Source organism: Microtus oregoni, unplaced genomic scaffold, assembly GCF_018167655.1.
Source record: "Microtus oregoni isolate MIOR12 unplaced genomic scaffold, Mior012 000047F_ref0000412, whole genome shotgun sequence".
In the NCBI taxonomy this organism is placed as follows: Eukaryota; Metazoa; Chordata; class Mammalia; order Rodentia; family Cricetidae; genus Microtus; species Microtus oregoni.
This window is the reverse complement of record NW_024543221.1, coordinates 12,585,799-12,602,498: the sequence shown is the minus strand read 5'-3', so window position 1 is coordinate 12,602,498 and position 16,700 is coordinate 12,585,799. Positions and strand designations below refer to the sequence as shown.

Genomic DNA, 16,700 nt, shown 5'->3' with positions numbered 1-16,700 from the left:
GCTGGAGACTTAAGGCAACAGCTCTCTCAGCGGGTGTAACAGTCTAGAGCACAGCTCCCTGGAGCCAGGAACTGAGTCTCCTCTCTGGTCGAGCTACAGACTGCTGTTTCAAGGTAATCTGAGCATTCACAGCTGAAAGCGGTCTTATTTTGGTGAAAGGCATGATCTTTGTGGGTAACTGCCTGCCTCACACATAAGGTTCAGCCCCAGCCCAAGAGAAAGTCATGACCTTGATGGGAAATGGCCTTGCTATGTTAATGTCAGGTGTGCACACTGGCGAGTGCGCAGGCTCAACTCTGTCTACGGCTCCTAGTTCGAGGATACGTGTGATGTTCGGCAGTTTGGGATGAAAAGTCTTTCACACTTGTTTGCTGTGGTGGATTGATTTTCCTGTTACAGTCTCAAATGTTGTCCTCAAGCTAATATTTTACCATTCTCATAAAAAGAACCTCGCCTGGTTTAAAAACTCTTTTCAGTGATATTAACTCCTAAGTGAATAGCCTCTAAATTTCCCAGTGAATTAAAAACCATGGGGGTGGGATGCGGACTGCCCTTAGACAAAGCTCTGCATCACACTCCAGACGTTAAGGTAGCCATGCTATTCATCTCTGATGCCGTAGCTGAGAGAACGGCAACCTGTCTTTTTAATCATGAATTCTTTCGTCAATTTATTATTTATACCCAACAACTTCCCCAAAGAATTTTTGACAGCTAATAATAAAAGAGCCAAATGCAAGAAGACCAACAGAATAAAGAGAAGGGAATATTCATGTGGTAATAATGAAGATGGTGCCATGGCATACCCCCAAACAAATATGCAGAACTTGAGCTAGCTGTGGGCTTGTCCAGTGTCAACTCCCACCTTCCCTGACTGCGAGGGAAAAGCCAACACCGTGTTCTGGGTTTAATGGCAGAGCAGCAGCATTCCAGCCATCGCTGAAGTGGAAAGGGCAGCGCTGCCCGGTCTGTCAGTAAGAGGATCACTTCTGAAGACCTTCCGTTCCCTGTTCTCCCAAGACCAGGAGGAGTGGAGGTCAGGAGGAACGGCTGCTCATCTAGACCTGGGGCAGGGGATGAGGAGATCAGCAGTTCATCCTTCTTCAGGGTAGTTCCTCGAACAGTCCAGGGCTGCAAATAAAATGTGCTGTCTGGCATGAGAAGCAGCAAAATCCCACAGCGTAAATATCTACTGGTCAGAAATGCAGCCGGCTGCTCAGAAGAGGCTACTCCCGGGTCACACAGGTGTAACCAACCCAGCAGCTCACATCACAGGGTTCTTTTCCTCACCGCCACTGACTGCTCTTCCAGACCATGGCCCTCCTTTCCAGATTCTTATTTAATCAACCCTGGAAAACTGGGTTTTATCCTGGGATTATGATCAAATTGAGTGAGATGTTGTGATTAAAAGAACCTATGTAGAGTTTTAGTGTTCTAGAATGTTCCTGATAGATAGAAGGGTGTAGGGGTGTGTGTGTGTGAAGAGAGAGAGAGAGAGAGAGAGAGAGAGAGAGAGAGAGAGAGAGAATCTACTGAAAATGACACAAAGCCCCTACCCTTGTTAATGGTCAGTGGGCTGCAGGTGTGGCATTCAGATGGGCAGATCTTAACCCTGGCTGTTTAACACACACATGTGGTTGTTACCAAGAGATCTTCTAACAAAGTCCACTGTGAACTTTCCAACATGGATCATCTAAGAACAAAAACACTTTAAAAAAATTGTTGACATTATTCTACAGATAGCGATCTGGTACAGAATAGTCTCTTAGTAAAGACAAACCCATAGCAGTAAGGCAACTGTGATAAAAAAAAATACTTATTAATTTCTTAAACTAAATGTAGGAAAGGCTGGAGAAGCCTGGGCTGCGCGTCAGGTCAATGTGTGGTTTGCGTCGGAAGGATGTAAGGAATAGTGCAACTTGAGACAAACTTTGCAAGAGCAGCCTGCTTTGTGTGCTCAAAGGGGATTCAAGAACCCACGAGAGAAACTGAGGCCAGATGGACCCAATTTTCTGTTATTTAGTCCATCATTTTAAAGAAACTTCTGTTAGCAACTTGACTTGGACAAATTCAATGTTAAGATTATACAATAACAAAGAAATACAATAAAATAGTTGCTCCTACTAATTACAAAAATGTAAGAATTTGGGTCAGTGATCTATGCAATAGAAAACAAAGCTTACAGGGATGAACATGCAAAGCCTTCTATTTTTAAGGATAGAGAAGCAACTATGGATTTCTGTGGCTGGAGAAACGGCTCAGCAGTTAAGAGCGCTAGGCTGCTCTTGCAGATGACCTGAATTCAATTCCCAGCACCCACATGGAAGCTCACACCTGTCTGCAACTCTCGTTCAAATGGATCCAACACTCTTTGGCCTCCATGGGCACCAGCATGTATGCAGTGCACAGACACACACGGAGCAAACACCCACACATAAAGAAGAAAATGGGCCTTTTGCTCTCCAATCTCTTGTCTGTAAAATAGACAAGCATGTCTCCCCTGTGAAGGTGTAAGGGGGCAGCACCCAGCCCTGAATATTCAGAGCATGTGGGAAAAATGCCTGAAGCAGGAGGAACAAAATGACTACGTGGCACACCTGAAATTTATAGTTCATATTTCTTCACTAATGAAAACGTTAATACTGATACAGGCGCTGTTGCTAAAATCTTTTTCCAGGGGAAGTCCTAGCCATGTCTATCCCTCCTAAGATCCCAATAGCAAAGGAAGGCGCAGGTCTGCTAAAACTCACTCTAGGGAGCAACACTTTTATGGGGCTTCCTTACAAAGCAGAGGTGAGGGGTTCCTCGCAGGGGTGTACATCCTCCTACCGTGACAGGCTGTGCCTGAAAAGCCTTTACCCAGCATGAACGAAGGCGTCCCATCACTGCAGAGTGGGAGCCTCCCTCTGTCAGACGCCTCAAGCCTACACATGTGCTCTAGCCCCTCCCCGCCATGTGCAATTAAGGCAGAGTTGCTTTGAGGGTCTTGTGACCCACGCCCAACTCCTCCACTAGGAGATGGAACAGTCACTAAGCCCAGCTAGGCAAGCTCCTTTGAAACGGGCACAGCTGAGCTGCCGTAAGGGACCATCATTTACAAGACATTCAACCCAAATTTAAAATATTTTCACATTCCTCTACCTAAGGACACTGGTTAAGCTTCACATCCTAAAATATATGAATCATAAAAAAGTTTACTGCGCAATATTAATTTTTAAATTTAAACACCCCATGGACACACATTTACATAATAAATAGTTTAAGAAGTCTTATCCTAGATGATCTCCACCAGCTAACTGAACTTCACACTTTCTTTTCCTCCCCTCTCCTCCCCTCCTCCCCCCTTCTCTTCCCTCCCCTCTTCTTCCTTTCCTCCCCTCCCCTCCTCTCCCTTCCCTTCTGGCTTTAGAGACCCCAGAAAGGAGTGTGGAATCTTCCTCTGTGACTCAAGAGAGCTGAGGCCAGGTGTGTATCACAGGTGTCCCTGCATGGAGACCCAGAGAGACCATTGCATGAAGCTGTGAAGGTGAAGCCTGGATTGCCTTGGAGACCCCAAGATATTAGAGATACCAGAGCCATGGATTCCTGTGAAGAGCTGCTAACAGAGTGAGACCAGGCCCAGAGAAAGAGAGGTGCTGCAGTCAACAAAGCTGAAGGAGTTGGAGATCTGAAGAGCATTTTGATATCAGACATGGGGATGCAGAATTTAGAGTTTGCCCAGCTTGCTTTTGGTCTTGCTTTGGCCCAGTCTTTCCTCACTATGCTCCCTTTCCTCCCTTGTGGGATGGTAATGTATATTCTGTGTTATTGTCTGTTGGAAGCATGTGATCTCTTCTTTGGTTTTGATTTTACAGGGGGTTACAGTTGAGAGAGTGCCATGAGTCTTAGAAGAAAATTTGAACTTTGGGCTTTTAGATAATATTGAGACTGCGCTAGACTATGGGGACTTCTGAAGTTGGATTAAATGCAGTTTGCATTATGATATGACCAGGAATTGTGGTGGTTTGAGTAAGGGTGGCCCCATAGGCTCATATGTTTGAATGCTTGGTCACCAGGGAGTGGAACTGTTTGCAAAGAATAGAAAGATTAGGAGGTGTGGCCTCGCTGGAGAAAGTGTGTAACTGGGGGTGGCTTTTGAGGGTTCCAGAGCCCAGGCCAGGTCCAGTCTCTCTGCCTATTGTCTATGGATCAGGATGTAGCCCTCAGTTTACTCCAGCACCATGCATGCTGCCATGCTCCCCACCACAGTGACAATGGACTAACCTGATACTGTGAAGACGCCCCCAGTTAAATGTTTCCTCTTCTAGGTGTTGCCTTGGTCATAGTGTCTCTTCACAGCAATAGAACACTGATTAAGACAGCTAAGCATGCACCCACAAGTGAGCCAGAAACCAAGCCAGGAAGCAGCCTTCATTCATGGATTCTGCTTCAGGTTCTTGCTTGAATTCCTGCCCCAACTTCACTTGACAGACTGCGAACTAGAAGTATAAGACAAATTAATGCTTTCCTTTTCTAGGCTGCTTTTGGTCATGAGTTTTGGCATGCAAAATGAGGAAACTGAAATAGTCACTTCATTCAATTATAAAAATACAAAAAAATCCTAGATTGTATGCAATGGATCACCAAAGTATGCTACTAATGGCCCTAAATATCATAGTATATGTCATGTGATATATCTTTTTTTATCACTCTGAAGACAAACTTATGGATAATTATCTGGTAAAAAGACAATGAACAAAGATAAAAACATCTATGTGAACCCCCAGTATGAACTGCTCAGACTCCAAAATTCCATTTATGGTATTATATTATATATGTGTTATTATATAATATATATTATGCTATTATATAAACATTATTATAATGCCATTTTGATTTATGCTCAAAATTAAAAGTGAGTGTCCTGGCAGGGGGGCTGGAGAGAGGACTCAGCAGTCAAGGGTCCACAGGCACTGTTCTTTCAGAGAGCCTCAGCTCAGTTCCCAGCACCCACACACTAGGTGGTTCCAATTGCCTGGGACTCTAACCCCTGGAGGGATCATGTACCTGTGGGCACCTGTACTGACCTGCAAATATTCCCCTACACACATGTGCATAATTAAAAATAAATCTGTAAAGGTATATCAGTGCAAAATTTTAAATCTCAAGTTTGTGGTAATGGTCAAATCCTTCAAAATGCCTGGTCACAAAATCATTTGTTTGGAGTTTTATTTTGAAGTTAGCAATGGTTTTTAGGAAGCAATTTCGATATCATTAGTTGATCTCATTGCTTGTGTATGGCTGTAATTTTGTCAGACTGATACCTCCCCCCCCCAAAAAAAAGCAAAAACCTAAACATTACAGTTGAAATATAACTAAATATTTGTCTCCTCTCCTGGAAAATCTTTACTAAAAGCAAATTACCTGACCCTCCCTGGTCTTTCTTTGAGTTTTTCCTTAATAGTGAAGTGGGTGAGCTCACATTTTGCATGGAGCTGGAGTTTAGGAGGAAAAGCCCTCTGTGATTATGTTTAAAGTCAAGTTCACAGAACCCTGCCCCAAACTACAAGTTTTCCATTTATATACTACACGTAAAACAGCTGCCAGTGTATGGAAGCTGTAGAATAACTGCAGTCCCAAGGGGGAAACCACGGTATGGCTTAGAAAATATCAACACTATGGGTTGGGGAGATGGCTTTCTTCTCAAGAACAAGGACTTCAGTTTGATGCTCAATCCTGTAGGATAAAATCTGGGTGTCGTGCCACATGGTTATAATTTTAGTGCAGGGAGGCAGAGACAGGTGGAGGCTTCCTGGCCTGACCATAGCCTACTCACCAAGTTCCAGGCTAATGAGAGACAGTGACAAAAGAGGGGTGGCCAGCATCTCCCAAGGAATGACACCCACACTCTGACCTCTGCATTGTATATAGCACACACATACACACACACATATCCATGCTTACAAATCCACAGATTTATACACACAACCCATACACATGCTTGCCAACACACAGATTCACACTCCTACACCCATAAATATACCCACATACCCACAAATACACACACATACCAACGCCCTACTCATAAACATACAGATTCACACCCATACACATGCTTGCCAACACACAGATTCACACTCTTACACCCATAAATACACCCACACTCACCTGTAAACACACACACACACACTCATAAATATACAGATTCACACATACACTCATACACATTCTTGCCAACACACAGATTATTGTAGTAATAAAGGACGGGGCTGCATCCCCAGCACCCGGCCACCCCTAAGGCTAGCTTTACCCAAAATAATTACACGGACACTGTATTCTTTTAATCACTGCTTGGCCCTTTAGCCCTAGCCCTTACTGGCTAATTCTGTTATCCCGATCAACCCATCTCTAATAATCTGTGAGAACCGGTCTTACCGGGAAGATTCTAGCCTAGTCCATCCTGGGTCGGAGCTTCATAGTGTGCATCTGCCCAGGAGCCAGGAGCATGGCGTCTTTCTCAGGCGTCTGCTCCTCAGAGGAGAGAGCTGTCGAGACTCTGAGCTCACTTCCTCTTCCTCCCAGCGTTCTGTTCTGTTTACTCCTCCCACCTATCCTCTAACCAATAAAATGGGCCAGGGCAGTTCCTTTATTAGCCAATGACCTTCCTCCATCAGATTATCACACAAATACACATACATAGAAATAAAATGACTAGAAAATATTTTCAGCTGCTAGGTGCCTTTCTTCTTCCTACTATATTAAGTATATTCATCTGAGTCTAATGTAATCACTATATAGCTTTGTAAGCTGTAGACATGTCGGCTGCTTGGCCTGCCACTAACACATTAAAAAAAATCCGTATGTTGTTTGTATTTATCTGGCCACAGGTGCTTGAACACCACATTGACCAAGTTGGCTGCAATGAACATCTTTTATTAACACATGTTTTATGGGATTTAAAATATTCAAGGGAAGGCTGCATTATTATTATTTGTCATCTGCACCCTAGATTTTTATAAATTCATGGGACAGGATATTGGTGGCCTTCTGATGTAAATGACAAATTAATTGAAAAAATGCATTTAGTGCCTTGCAGTTTTCATACAGGAGAGCTTTTCTTCACACCCTAGAACTGACGTTAGAGGGTGAAGATCATCACTGCCTATATTTCTCTGGTTTCAGGTGTTTCACAGGCAGAAGATGCTAAGCCTGTATAACCAGAGGTTCAAAGATACATGATCCCCAAAGCTACAGTCTCTACATTCACATATGGCACACGCCCGTGAAAATACAAAAGATGTGTGGTTGCTCTAGCATCTTAGTATCTGGTCACAGTTATTTCTAATAATGTCAAAATTTCACTCATTCAGTGGAAGCTTCACCCTTACCATTTGATCATGTGCTCTTGGGTCTAACATAATCTCAGTGAGGAAGGTCACTCTTGTGCGTGTCTTCCTTTCTGGTTTCACAGCCCTGCTATAGTATTGATAAATATCATTGCCTCAAAATACCACATGAAGCATACTGCCTTGGGTGACCTATGGTACAACAGGTAGAATTGTGTCTGTGACTAAAGAGGCTCCTGCTGATGGCAGGGAATTCAAGGATGGGCACCAAAAGACTTCTCTGTCTCATTCTGTGAGACGGAATGGGAAGCATCTCCACTGATAGCCACTCCAGCAAACAGGAGGCGCCAAGGCTGAAGTGCGATTCTGGCATGGATCTGTCAGCGTGGGTAGCTTTCTAAGCCATGCTTTGTAGCCTTGACAGAAAAACTGCTTGTGCCCAGTGCCAATCATTCGGCCATTGTCACCTCGATTGCACTTCCTTTGAGAGATAGTATCCATCTGCACTGACATCCAAATATATAGCACACTGTCACCATGTACAATGGGAACTGCCTTGCAGCGGCCTACGGCCACCTTCCAGCTCTTTGCTGAGGTGTGTGACTTAGTGTGTGTGCAGAGAGGGGAGAAACTTTCCATCCATCTCACGCAAGTGTTCACACAGCCATGATGGCTGGAGTCCTGAGTTGACACCTGTTAGAGGATCAAATATCACTTGTTCTTAAGGGAGATGCAAAACGAAGCACTAATTCCACATGGTACCAAGATGGCAGGGTTCCTGCATAAAAATTCTAACCACCCACAATCTACAAGGCTAGTCTTATAATAAGAGGCGATGGGAAGCCGATTTGATCAACACAGAGTGCTGGACTTACAAACAACATGTAGTGATTTTGACAGGCTTTGGCACTACTTCCCTACCTGGGGACAGCACAGCATGGCCACCCACCATTCAGTAAGGACCGTGGGCAGATTACTGTGGAGAATACACTAAGGAATAAAGGAGGGGGGCCCTTTTCCCCTTCTACCTACGTGGCGCTCAATTGAGCCATCACCTCTGCAGAGGACTGAATAGTTAGTTTTACTTAATCTTTATTGAGTGACATCAAGCATGGTAATTTTTTTAAAAGGTGATTAAACATCTATCTTCATTTTTAAAATGTCTTTTGAAAAAAAAAATCTATTTTGAATGTGAGCTTTCCAGTCCATAAACCTGAATACCACACTGGCGACTACAGAGTCTGATTTCCCGGGGTGTGTGCAGTGCTCTACCTGAAGATTACACGCTGATGGCTCCTGAATCTGGGGTGCATATCCCCTCTGTGCTGGAAGTGTTTGGAGTGGCACCCTGGGACAAAAGCATTTGATGCACCCACATGAATTATCTAGCTTGCTTCCCACGGTAATGAAGAATGGGAGGGAACGGGGGAAGTATTTATATTGTTCAGAATGGCATTTTAAAAAATAAACTGAACTTTAAAGATGGAGAACTGTGTTGATTCAGTTCCATTTTATGTCTTACCACTAAGTACTTAAAGTCATTATGGATATTGGAAGGTAAAATAATCTACTTAATACAGAGCTCGTATTGTTTTAAATATTATACCTTTGTATTGATGGTTAGCTGTTTTGAAGGTCACTCCTGTGCTTGTTGGCTATAAAACCAGGCCGGCTAATGTGCACCGAGCAACAACTCCTTAGACGTCTGTGATGAGAAGACTCTACAGGATTAACCCCCAAAGCTCATTGTTCAAACATCATGTCTTCTTCCCATATTACTTTGATCTCATTGCCAACCTTACTGAAATCAAACAGGCAAAAAATTATACCTTTGTCTTGATATGTTTGCTTTGGCAGAGGTAGTTAATTTAAAAACAAATGCTATAGCTACTACATGTTAATTTCTCAAATGTAACTAATTTCAATTTTTATTTTCAATGAAAAAAAAGCAAAGGATTCTTTGTTAGTTGAATAAGGCAGTTGAATCTAGCTCTAATTTTCTACACCCCATCATCTACCCACCCATCTATTCTGGGGGCTACATTTGGTACATATACCAAGTAGGGTGGTGCCTGCTTCCAGCCATAAGCGTAGCTAACCCTCTCTATCATGCTGCAACCCAACATTTCATCCCTGTCTGCCTTCCAGGAGTCCCCCAAAGCATGTCACACTTGGCCAAAGTGCGGAAGACCTTCCCTTTTTAGAGTATCCTGTGTCCTGAAGGACAAGACCACTGCCATGCCATAACTGTGACATTTCCTTCTTTCTGTCTCTGGGTCCCACCCTCCATCCTCCTGGGTACATAATTTTCTTTCTTCTGTACAGACTGACCACGGCTGACCCTCTTACCCTGGAGGAGATTCTGCCACTCTGTGACAAGAAATTTGGAGGGGTTTATTTCCCTGTTTCGGGAAACATAAGGCAGCTAAGGATCCCTGTTGTAGCTGATGTTGACTTTGGGTAGCTGGCCTACTTACTGTCCTCTGCAGTCATGAGTGGAGTCCAAGCACTGTGTTTGCTGCCAAAGCCATCGGTGGCAACTGAGCGGAGCTCATATACTGTGAACGGCTGGAGATCACTCACTTCATAGCTTAACGATGCAGAAGGATTGGGGAAAAAAAAAATCTATGTGAGAAAGAAATGCCCATTGTGCAGGCTTAAACATGCAAATAAATAAAACAAAGACACAAAAATCAGTGAAATCATACTGCAAAGAGCATTCAGCAACACCAACATAGATTTAAGTAAAATTATCACATTGTATCTACTTCAGAATGAGAAACCATTGGGAAGAATTTGTTGTCTTGTGTTTACAGAAAACACAAATTCTGGTTGCAAGGACAGCCTCTGCTATGAGGACAGTGCCGGGCAGTTGTGGAAGGATCTTTGCAGTTCAGCCCAGTTTACCAGTTCCAGGTCACTTCCAGTGTATGACACTTGTACTCATGCAAGCCTTAAGGAATGCAAAAAAAAAAAAATCTTACTTTCCATGCTATATAAACAAACACTACATTTTTATTTCGTAGAGCAAATGTATATCCACTTAATTGTTTGTTCATGTTCTACTTTGTTCGAACTTTTAAAAGACACCCAAAGTTTGTTGCACATAAGAACTGACCCATCCTCTGGGTCTCATTTTTCTGAGAACATTTAAGCCATGCAGACACTGTTTAAGGCGGCCCACAGGAAGAGGCACTAGGTGGGAATATGCTCACTCTAGAAAGCTGTGGGTGGAGGGGCCTGGCCTCATCTGGAGCTGGTCTGTGGGAGAGCCCGGAGCGTTGTTGCGAGCTGGTGTAGGCCAGACAACCTGAAGACGGGTTGGAGTGGCAGCTGCAAGCCTGGGAGACAGCGGGCCATCTGGAGCTGTCGGGAAACACAGATGAATTAGAGCACAGCAAACTGTGGGGGACATATGCTGGGTGGAGTGGAAATGTTCCGCACACTGGAAAACTGTTCCTCGGGATCAACAGCGACGTTAAACACGGTCCATTTAATTTAACATTTTCATTCCTGAAGCGCTGTGCTTCCACCCTGTTCATCTCCGCAGTGACGTCAGCACGTCCGACTTAAAAGCCAGCCCCCAAGCTTCAAGAAGACAGAGCACCGAGCTGTTCCCACACACTTTCTTCTGTTTGTCTAATTGACAGCATAAAGAAAATCTGGTGAAGCAAACATCAAGCACCTTTAATTTAACCCCTTTCTAAGCAGACTGGGCGCTGAAGCTACCTGGGTCTTCATGTTACCAGTGGTCCCCTTGGCTGTAGCACTAACACTAACGGGATACAGTGGGCTTCATTACTTCCCTTCCCAGGGTAAGGGGTTTGCTAATGTTGTGTTTATCTGTAATGATGACACATTCTGGTTTTGAGTCTTCCCAAGAAAATACAAAAATAAACTCCCTTCTTAGTGTACCCCTCCACCTGAGCCTGAAAGATTTTCACAAGGCCCCACATCATTCAAACATCAAGAGAATTCATTGGAAAGTTTCTTTGGGGCACAGCAGTAATAAGTAAAAATGAAGTCTTTTCTATAAAAAAATTATGACTTTTTACAGGGTTATTATGATTACTTAATTTCCCCAACAATTAGAATTTGAATGAATTGATCATATCATTTGCTACAGAAGTTGTCACAGACTCAAAAGCAGATTAAACAGAGCTCTGAGGCTTCTGGGAGATCATGCTATGACTCTGAGTCTGTGTTTTCTTATCTTTAATTCAGGGATATTTTTCTCTGTAGGTACAAAACAGAGTATCTTACTTTTGATTCCAGGAATTATTACTTGTTATTGTTATTTTCATCATTGACATTGTCATCACCATCTTCATCATCACGGCTATTGCCACATTTGAGCTAACCTTCCCTTGGCGTAATTTAATTACGACTATAATATTATTTATTAATTCATGTTATTTAATGTTGTTTACTAACATTGTAGTAATATAATGTTATTACTATAATGAAAACAAATGAAGTATCAGGGTCCACTTTAAACATTAAAATACATACATATATATGTTTGTGTGTGGTGTGTGTGTGTGTGTGTGTGTGTATCCTTGTAAAGTCTGTGGATTTTCTGTGCTCTACAGTGTGGGAGACCCTGCCTGTGAACATGAGGCTAATGAATGGGCAATGATGAGAAGGGAAGAATTAGATTACATGTTTCATCAATCTTCAGTAAGGGCTTTGAGTTCATCAATAATTCATTCACTTGTTTAATACACATTCATGGAGGCTCTGCTCTGGGTTAAGTAGGGTTCTTCCCATGGAGGGAGAGCAGTGCTGGTGAAACCCCTGTGGAGCTTACGTGTAAATGGAGAGATTAGGTAAGAAGAAGATGCAGGAAGGGATACTCAATGATGAGAAGCCTGGAGAATGCAACACAGGAGGCCAGTGAGGTGAGGAGAGACACTTGCTGCTGAGCCTGAAGACCTGAGCTCGATCCTCAGAACCATGTGTTGAAGGAAAGAACTGTCACATCTAAGCTGCCCTCCGACTTCCAGGTATGTGGGCCTCCTGCCAAACCATAAATAAATGAAGATAAAACAAAACACAGCCATAGCACGTTGAAGGAGGCTGCTAGATAATTCCCAGCCACTTAGCCACAAATAATCACACAGAAACTATATTGTTTAAAACAGTGTTTGGCCCATTAGCTCTAGCTTCTTATTGGCTAACTCTTACATATTAATTTAACCCATTTCTATTCATCTGTGTATTACCATGTGGCTGTGGCTTACTGGCTAAAGGTCCAGCATCTGTCTCTGGCAGGGCTACATGGCTTCTCCCTGACTCCTCCTTCTTTCTCCCAGAATTCAGTTTAGTTTTCCCCATCTATCTCTGCTCTACCCTGCTATAGGGCCAAAGCAGTCCTTTATTAACCAATGGTATTCACAGCATACAGAGGGGAATCCCACATCAGTAGCAGCATTAGAGATGAATGCACACTGGACTACAGAGTATACAACTTTACTGATTTGATTACGTTTTAGATTCGGTAGGAAGATGGTTGGAAGGACATATATTTAGGTGATATTTGAGCCGAGACCTTATGGGAACGTGAGAGACAGCCATGAGGGTGTCTGTGAAGAGCAATGGAGGCAGAAAACAAAAGGAAATCTGGGAGAATAGGAAGCTCTGACTGTATGAACAGGTTAGCTGAAAGGCCAGTGTGACTGGAGCAGAAGATGGAGAGTAAACAGGACTTCCTCCTAAGTGACAGTCTAAAGTCCCAGGAAAGGTTAAGACTCTCCGCCCAAATGCAGCAAAGTGTTTGTTAAAGAGAATGGAATGGTGATTGAAAACGTAAAAGGACCATCGGGTGGGAATGGGAAGAGTGGAGAAGAGCAGAGATGCAGGCACTGCTGCTGGGACAATAAGGTACAAGGTGACAATGGTTGTTTGTTTCAGCAGTAATGATGAAGGTAGGGAAATACTTTGCCCCCCAGTCAGGAGTGTGTTGTCGGTAGAATTTAAGGAAGTCAAGGGCAATGCTACTCTTTTCAGCCTGGACAGCGGACTGACTGGTAGCATCATTCCTGAGAGGCACTGAGGGGGCCACGGGTTATCAGGGAGTGATCCAGATCTGTGATAACTGGGTAGAAATGGTGAATCAATGGAGATATGGCTTTTCAGGCTGAGACTTGTGAAATTAGCTAGTGATTGAGGGCAGAGAAGGCAAGTCCGGAAGAGGGCTACAGCCTGAGCCAGGAATCACCTATAATGTGGGCTCAGGAGGGGAAGAAAAGCTAAAAAACGTTCAGACTAGGTGCCAGGGAAGGAAAGCTTAAAGGAAGAAGGGCTGATCACCTGTGCCAAGTGTGCTGGCGACTATGGACCAGGAGTGAAACTCTGCTTTTGGCAAGCTGAGTTGTACAATGGCACCGCCAGGAAGAGATGCAGGGTGGGGTACCCATGACACACTGCTGTTATGAGGAGGTGGACAAGAGGGTTGGGTGGAGCATGAGCGAGCTGACAAGGTGAGCTCTGACAACCGTATTGGGGGAGTTCATTCTACAGGGAAGTAGCGAACTTCTTGACATTGAGGCAAGGCCTGGGAAAGACGCGGAAGTGCAGCATCGCAGAAGTGTACTAGTAATGGTTAAATTTTCAGTTTGACAGAATTAGAGTCACATGGCCAATGGGCCTCTGGGAACACGTGTGGGCAGGTATTTTGGCTAGGGTAATGGTATGGGAGGACACCCCTTAGTAAGCAGGCCATACCCTGAACAGGGATCTTGGGCTGTATAAAAGGGAGAGCTAGCATACATGCAGAGCTCTCTGGTTTTTGGCTGTGGATGAGATCTGACCAGCACTTTCACGCTTTGACTACCTCAACTCCCCACTGTGATGGGCTGTGCCTTGACCTGTGAGTCACAACACACTTTTATTCCCTTCTGTTGCCTTTGTTAGGATGTTGTCTCACAGAACAGGAAGAGGAATCGAGATCAATTACTGCAAGAGTACAGTAAGAGACGAGGAGTTTTGCAGGTGTTAGTGGGAGGTAGACAGTAGCGTGAGAGAAGAGAGGATGCTTGACAGAGCCAAGTTCTTGTGTGGAGACAGAAAGACATGCCAGTACCCATGTCTGCTATGTCCACAAGTAGATTCCAGGACCAATGGAGAAGGAATTGATGCACGATTAATAAAGACTCAGAAATAGATATTGGGGTTTACCTGAAGGTCAGAAAAGCAAAACAGCCAGTCACTGGCTCTTATTTCTACCTCAATCTGAAATGGCGATCCTGCCTCCAGGAATCTCAGAATGATACTGTGTCTGAGAGCTGTCTCCTCCTGTCTTATAATCCTTTCTAGTTCTGGGATTAAAGGCATGTACCACTACCACCTGGTTTCTCTGGCAAGCTAGTGTGTCTACCAGGATTAAAGGTGTGTGTCATTGCTGCCTGGTCTATAAGGCTGGCCAGTGTGGCTGTGTTCTGATCCTCAGGCAAATTTTATTTATTAAAACACGAGTGAATTGCCACTACAAGGAACAGAGCAGGAACACACACACACACGCACACACACACACGTGCACACGCATGCACGTGCACACATACACACACCCAAATACGTGCACACACACATGTGGTAGAAAAGAAATGGATGCACACACTGAGATGCAGGAAGGCGGTTGGCTGCTGATTGGTCAATGGCAAGGACTACCCTCTCCCTGTGGAGTTCCACTTCTCACTGAACAAGTCAAAGAGAAGGCTAAAGACATCAGGTCATACCAAAGAGCAGGGGTGCATGGGGTGTCTGAGGGAAGAGCAGCAGAAGGAAGTCATTCTCTTAGTGGGAGCATGGCACGGCTGGGAAACACAGTGGGATGACTGTCTCACAATCCAATAACAGCTTCGAATCTTTGCGTGGGAAGACATCCATTGTCCATCGCTAAGGACTTTCCACCTGACATTTTAGGAGACCCCAAAGAGTGAAATCATTTTTCTCTTACTCAATACATATTCTCTGGTTAATTTTCAACAAGTGTGCACATACAAAATGAACCCTACAGAAATTAAAATTTAAAAGACATACCAGGTATAGTATAAATTCATAACCCTTATTTGTTATTTGTATCTAATTTTTCTATGTTGAGAAATACACCATTAGTTGAATTGTGAAGGAATATTTATTTACTTAAAGCCCTCAATATGAAAAACCAAAACAAAGCAAATGAGTTTTAACATGCAGACTGAAATTCCTCAATGCGTGGAAGCGACAATAGCACAGGTTTGGACAGCAATGCCCTGAACACTCTGTAATGTCGATGTGCCAGTGGGTCTCTTCTGCCCAGCTAGGAATGCGCATACTCATCAATTCTCACACGCCAATTATACAGACTGCTAACACACTTGCCAAGACATGGTGATATTCTGTGATTTCTGCACAGCTTTTCCTCCCGAAAGCCTTCTTTTCCTCTGCTTAGCCCCTTTTACCCTGGGCCCATTCCCTCAGAGGCTCCTCTGCATGAAAGCAATAACCGGGAGTGGGTCATAACTCCAAGCCTGGTTGCTAACAGGAGGGCCCTGTATCTATCTGCTTGATAGATGGTCCCCAGGACGCCATGTTGCTCAAAAACCTTCTCTCAAGTTTCATATGACCCTCGCGGGGCAAACACGCCACAGACAGCCTCCTGAATCAACGCACCCTTCCCAGTAAATACTAATTCTACATGGCAATCGGATAAAACAGCTACCCCCAGCTATAAATCCCCAGGAAGGGAGTTTTTAATAAAATTTCAAATTCAGCCTTCTTTCGAAGGCCAAGAAAGAGAAAACAGCAGGCCATAAATAAATCACATGCTGAATGAGTCAAGATGGTATAATTTTGAATACATGATTTTATTAAACTTTAAAAATAATAGACTTTTGGACCTAGACTAAAAAAAATTATCAGTCCCCTAATCAAACAAGACAGGTCCCACATGTCCTCAAGCCTTGTTCCTGATACATATATAGAAGCCTCCGCTCTGGATCTACACAGCAAATGCAGGGTTTGTTCTTCTCAATGCAGGTGACTACTAAGTCTGTCAGAAGTAAAGAAAGAAGGTATATAGAGAAAAAGAATTCACCAAGTTTTCCTTCTACAACAGTATTTATCCTGGACATCTTAGTCTGTCTCTGTCTCCTCTGTGCGTGCGTGTGTGTGTGTGTGTGTGTGTGTGTGTGTGTGTTTCAAAATACTGTATTCAAATGCTGTATTAAGGGGCCAAAGAAACCTATGTTAATCTGCATCAAATTAAGATAACACATACTTGAGTCCAAGAACAGGGAGGAGCCAAGCTGGTACTCACCTGGAAGCTTCATGTCTACTGGCGAGCATTCACAGTGCTGGAAGGCATGATGTGTGCTATCAGAACAGAAAAACTCTCAC

General features: G+C 43.7%; 1 protein-coding gene across 1 annotated transcript in view; it reads right to left on the bottom strand.

Annotated features, from left to right (window-relative positions):
• Positions 1 to 16,700, bottom strand: part of Ush2a (usherin) — a 669,744-nt gene that overhangs the window by 220,031 nt on the left and 433,013 nt on the right. Inside the window, 2 exon segments of the mRNA XM_041635252.1 lie at positions 9,800 to 9,947; positions 10,519 to 10,688. Coding sequence (XP_041491186.1) covers positions 9,800 to 9,947; positions 10,519 to 10,688 — 318 coding nt within the window.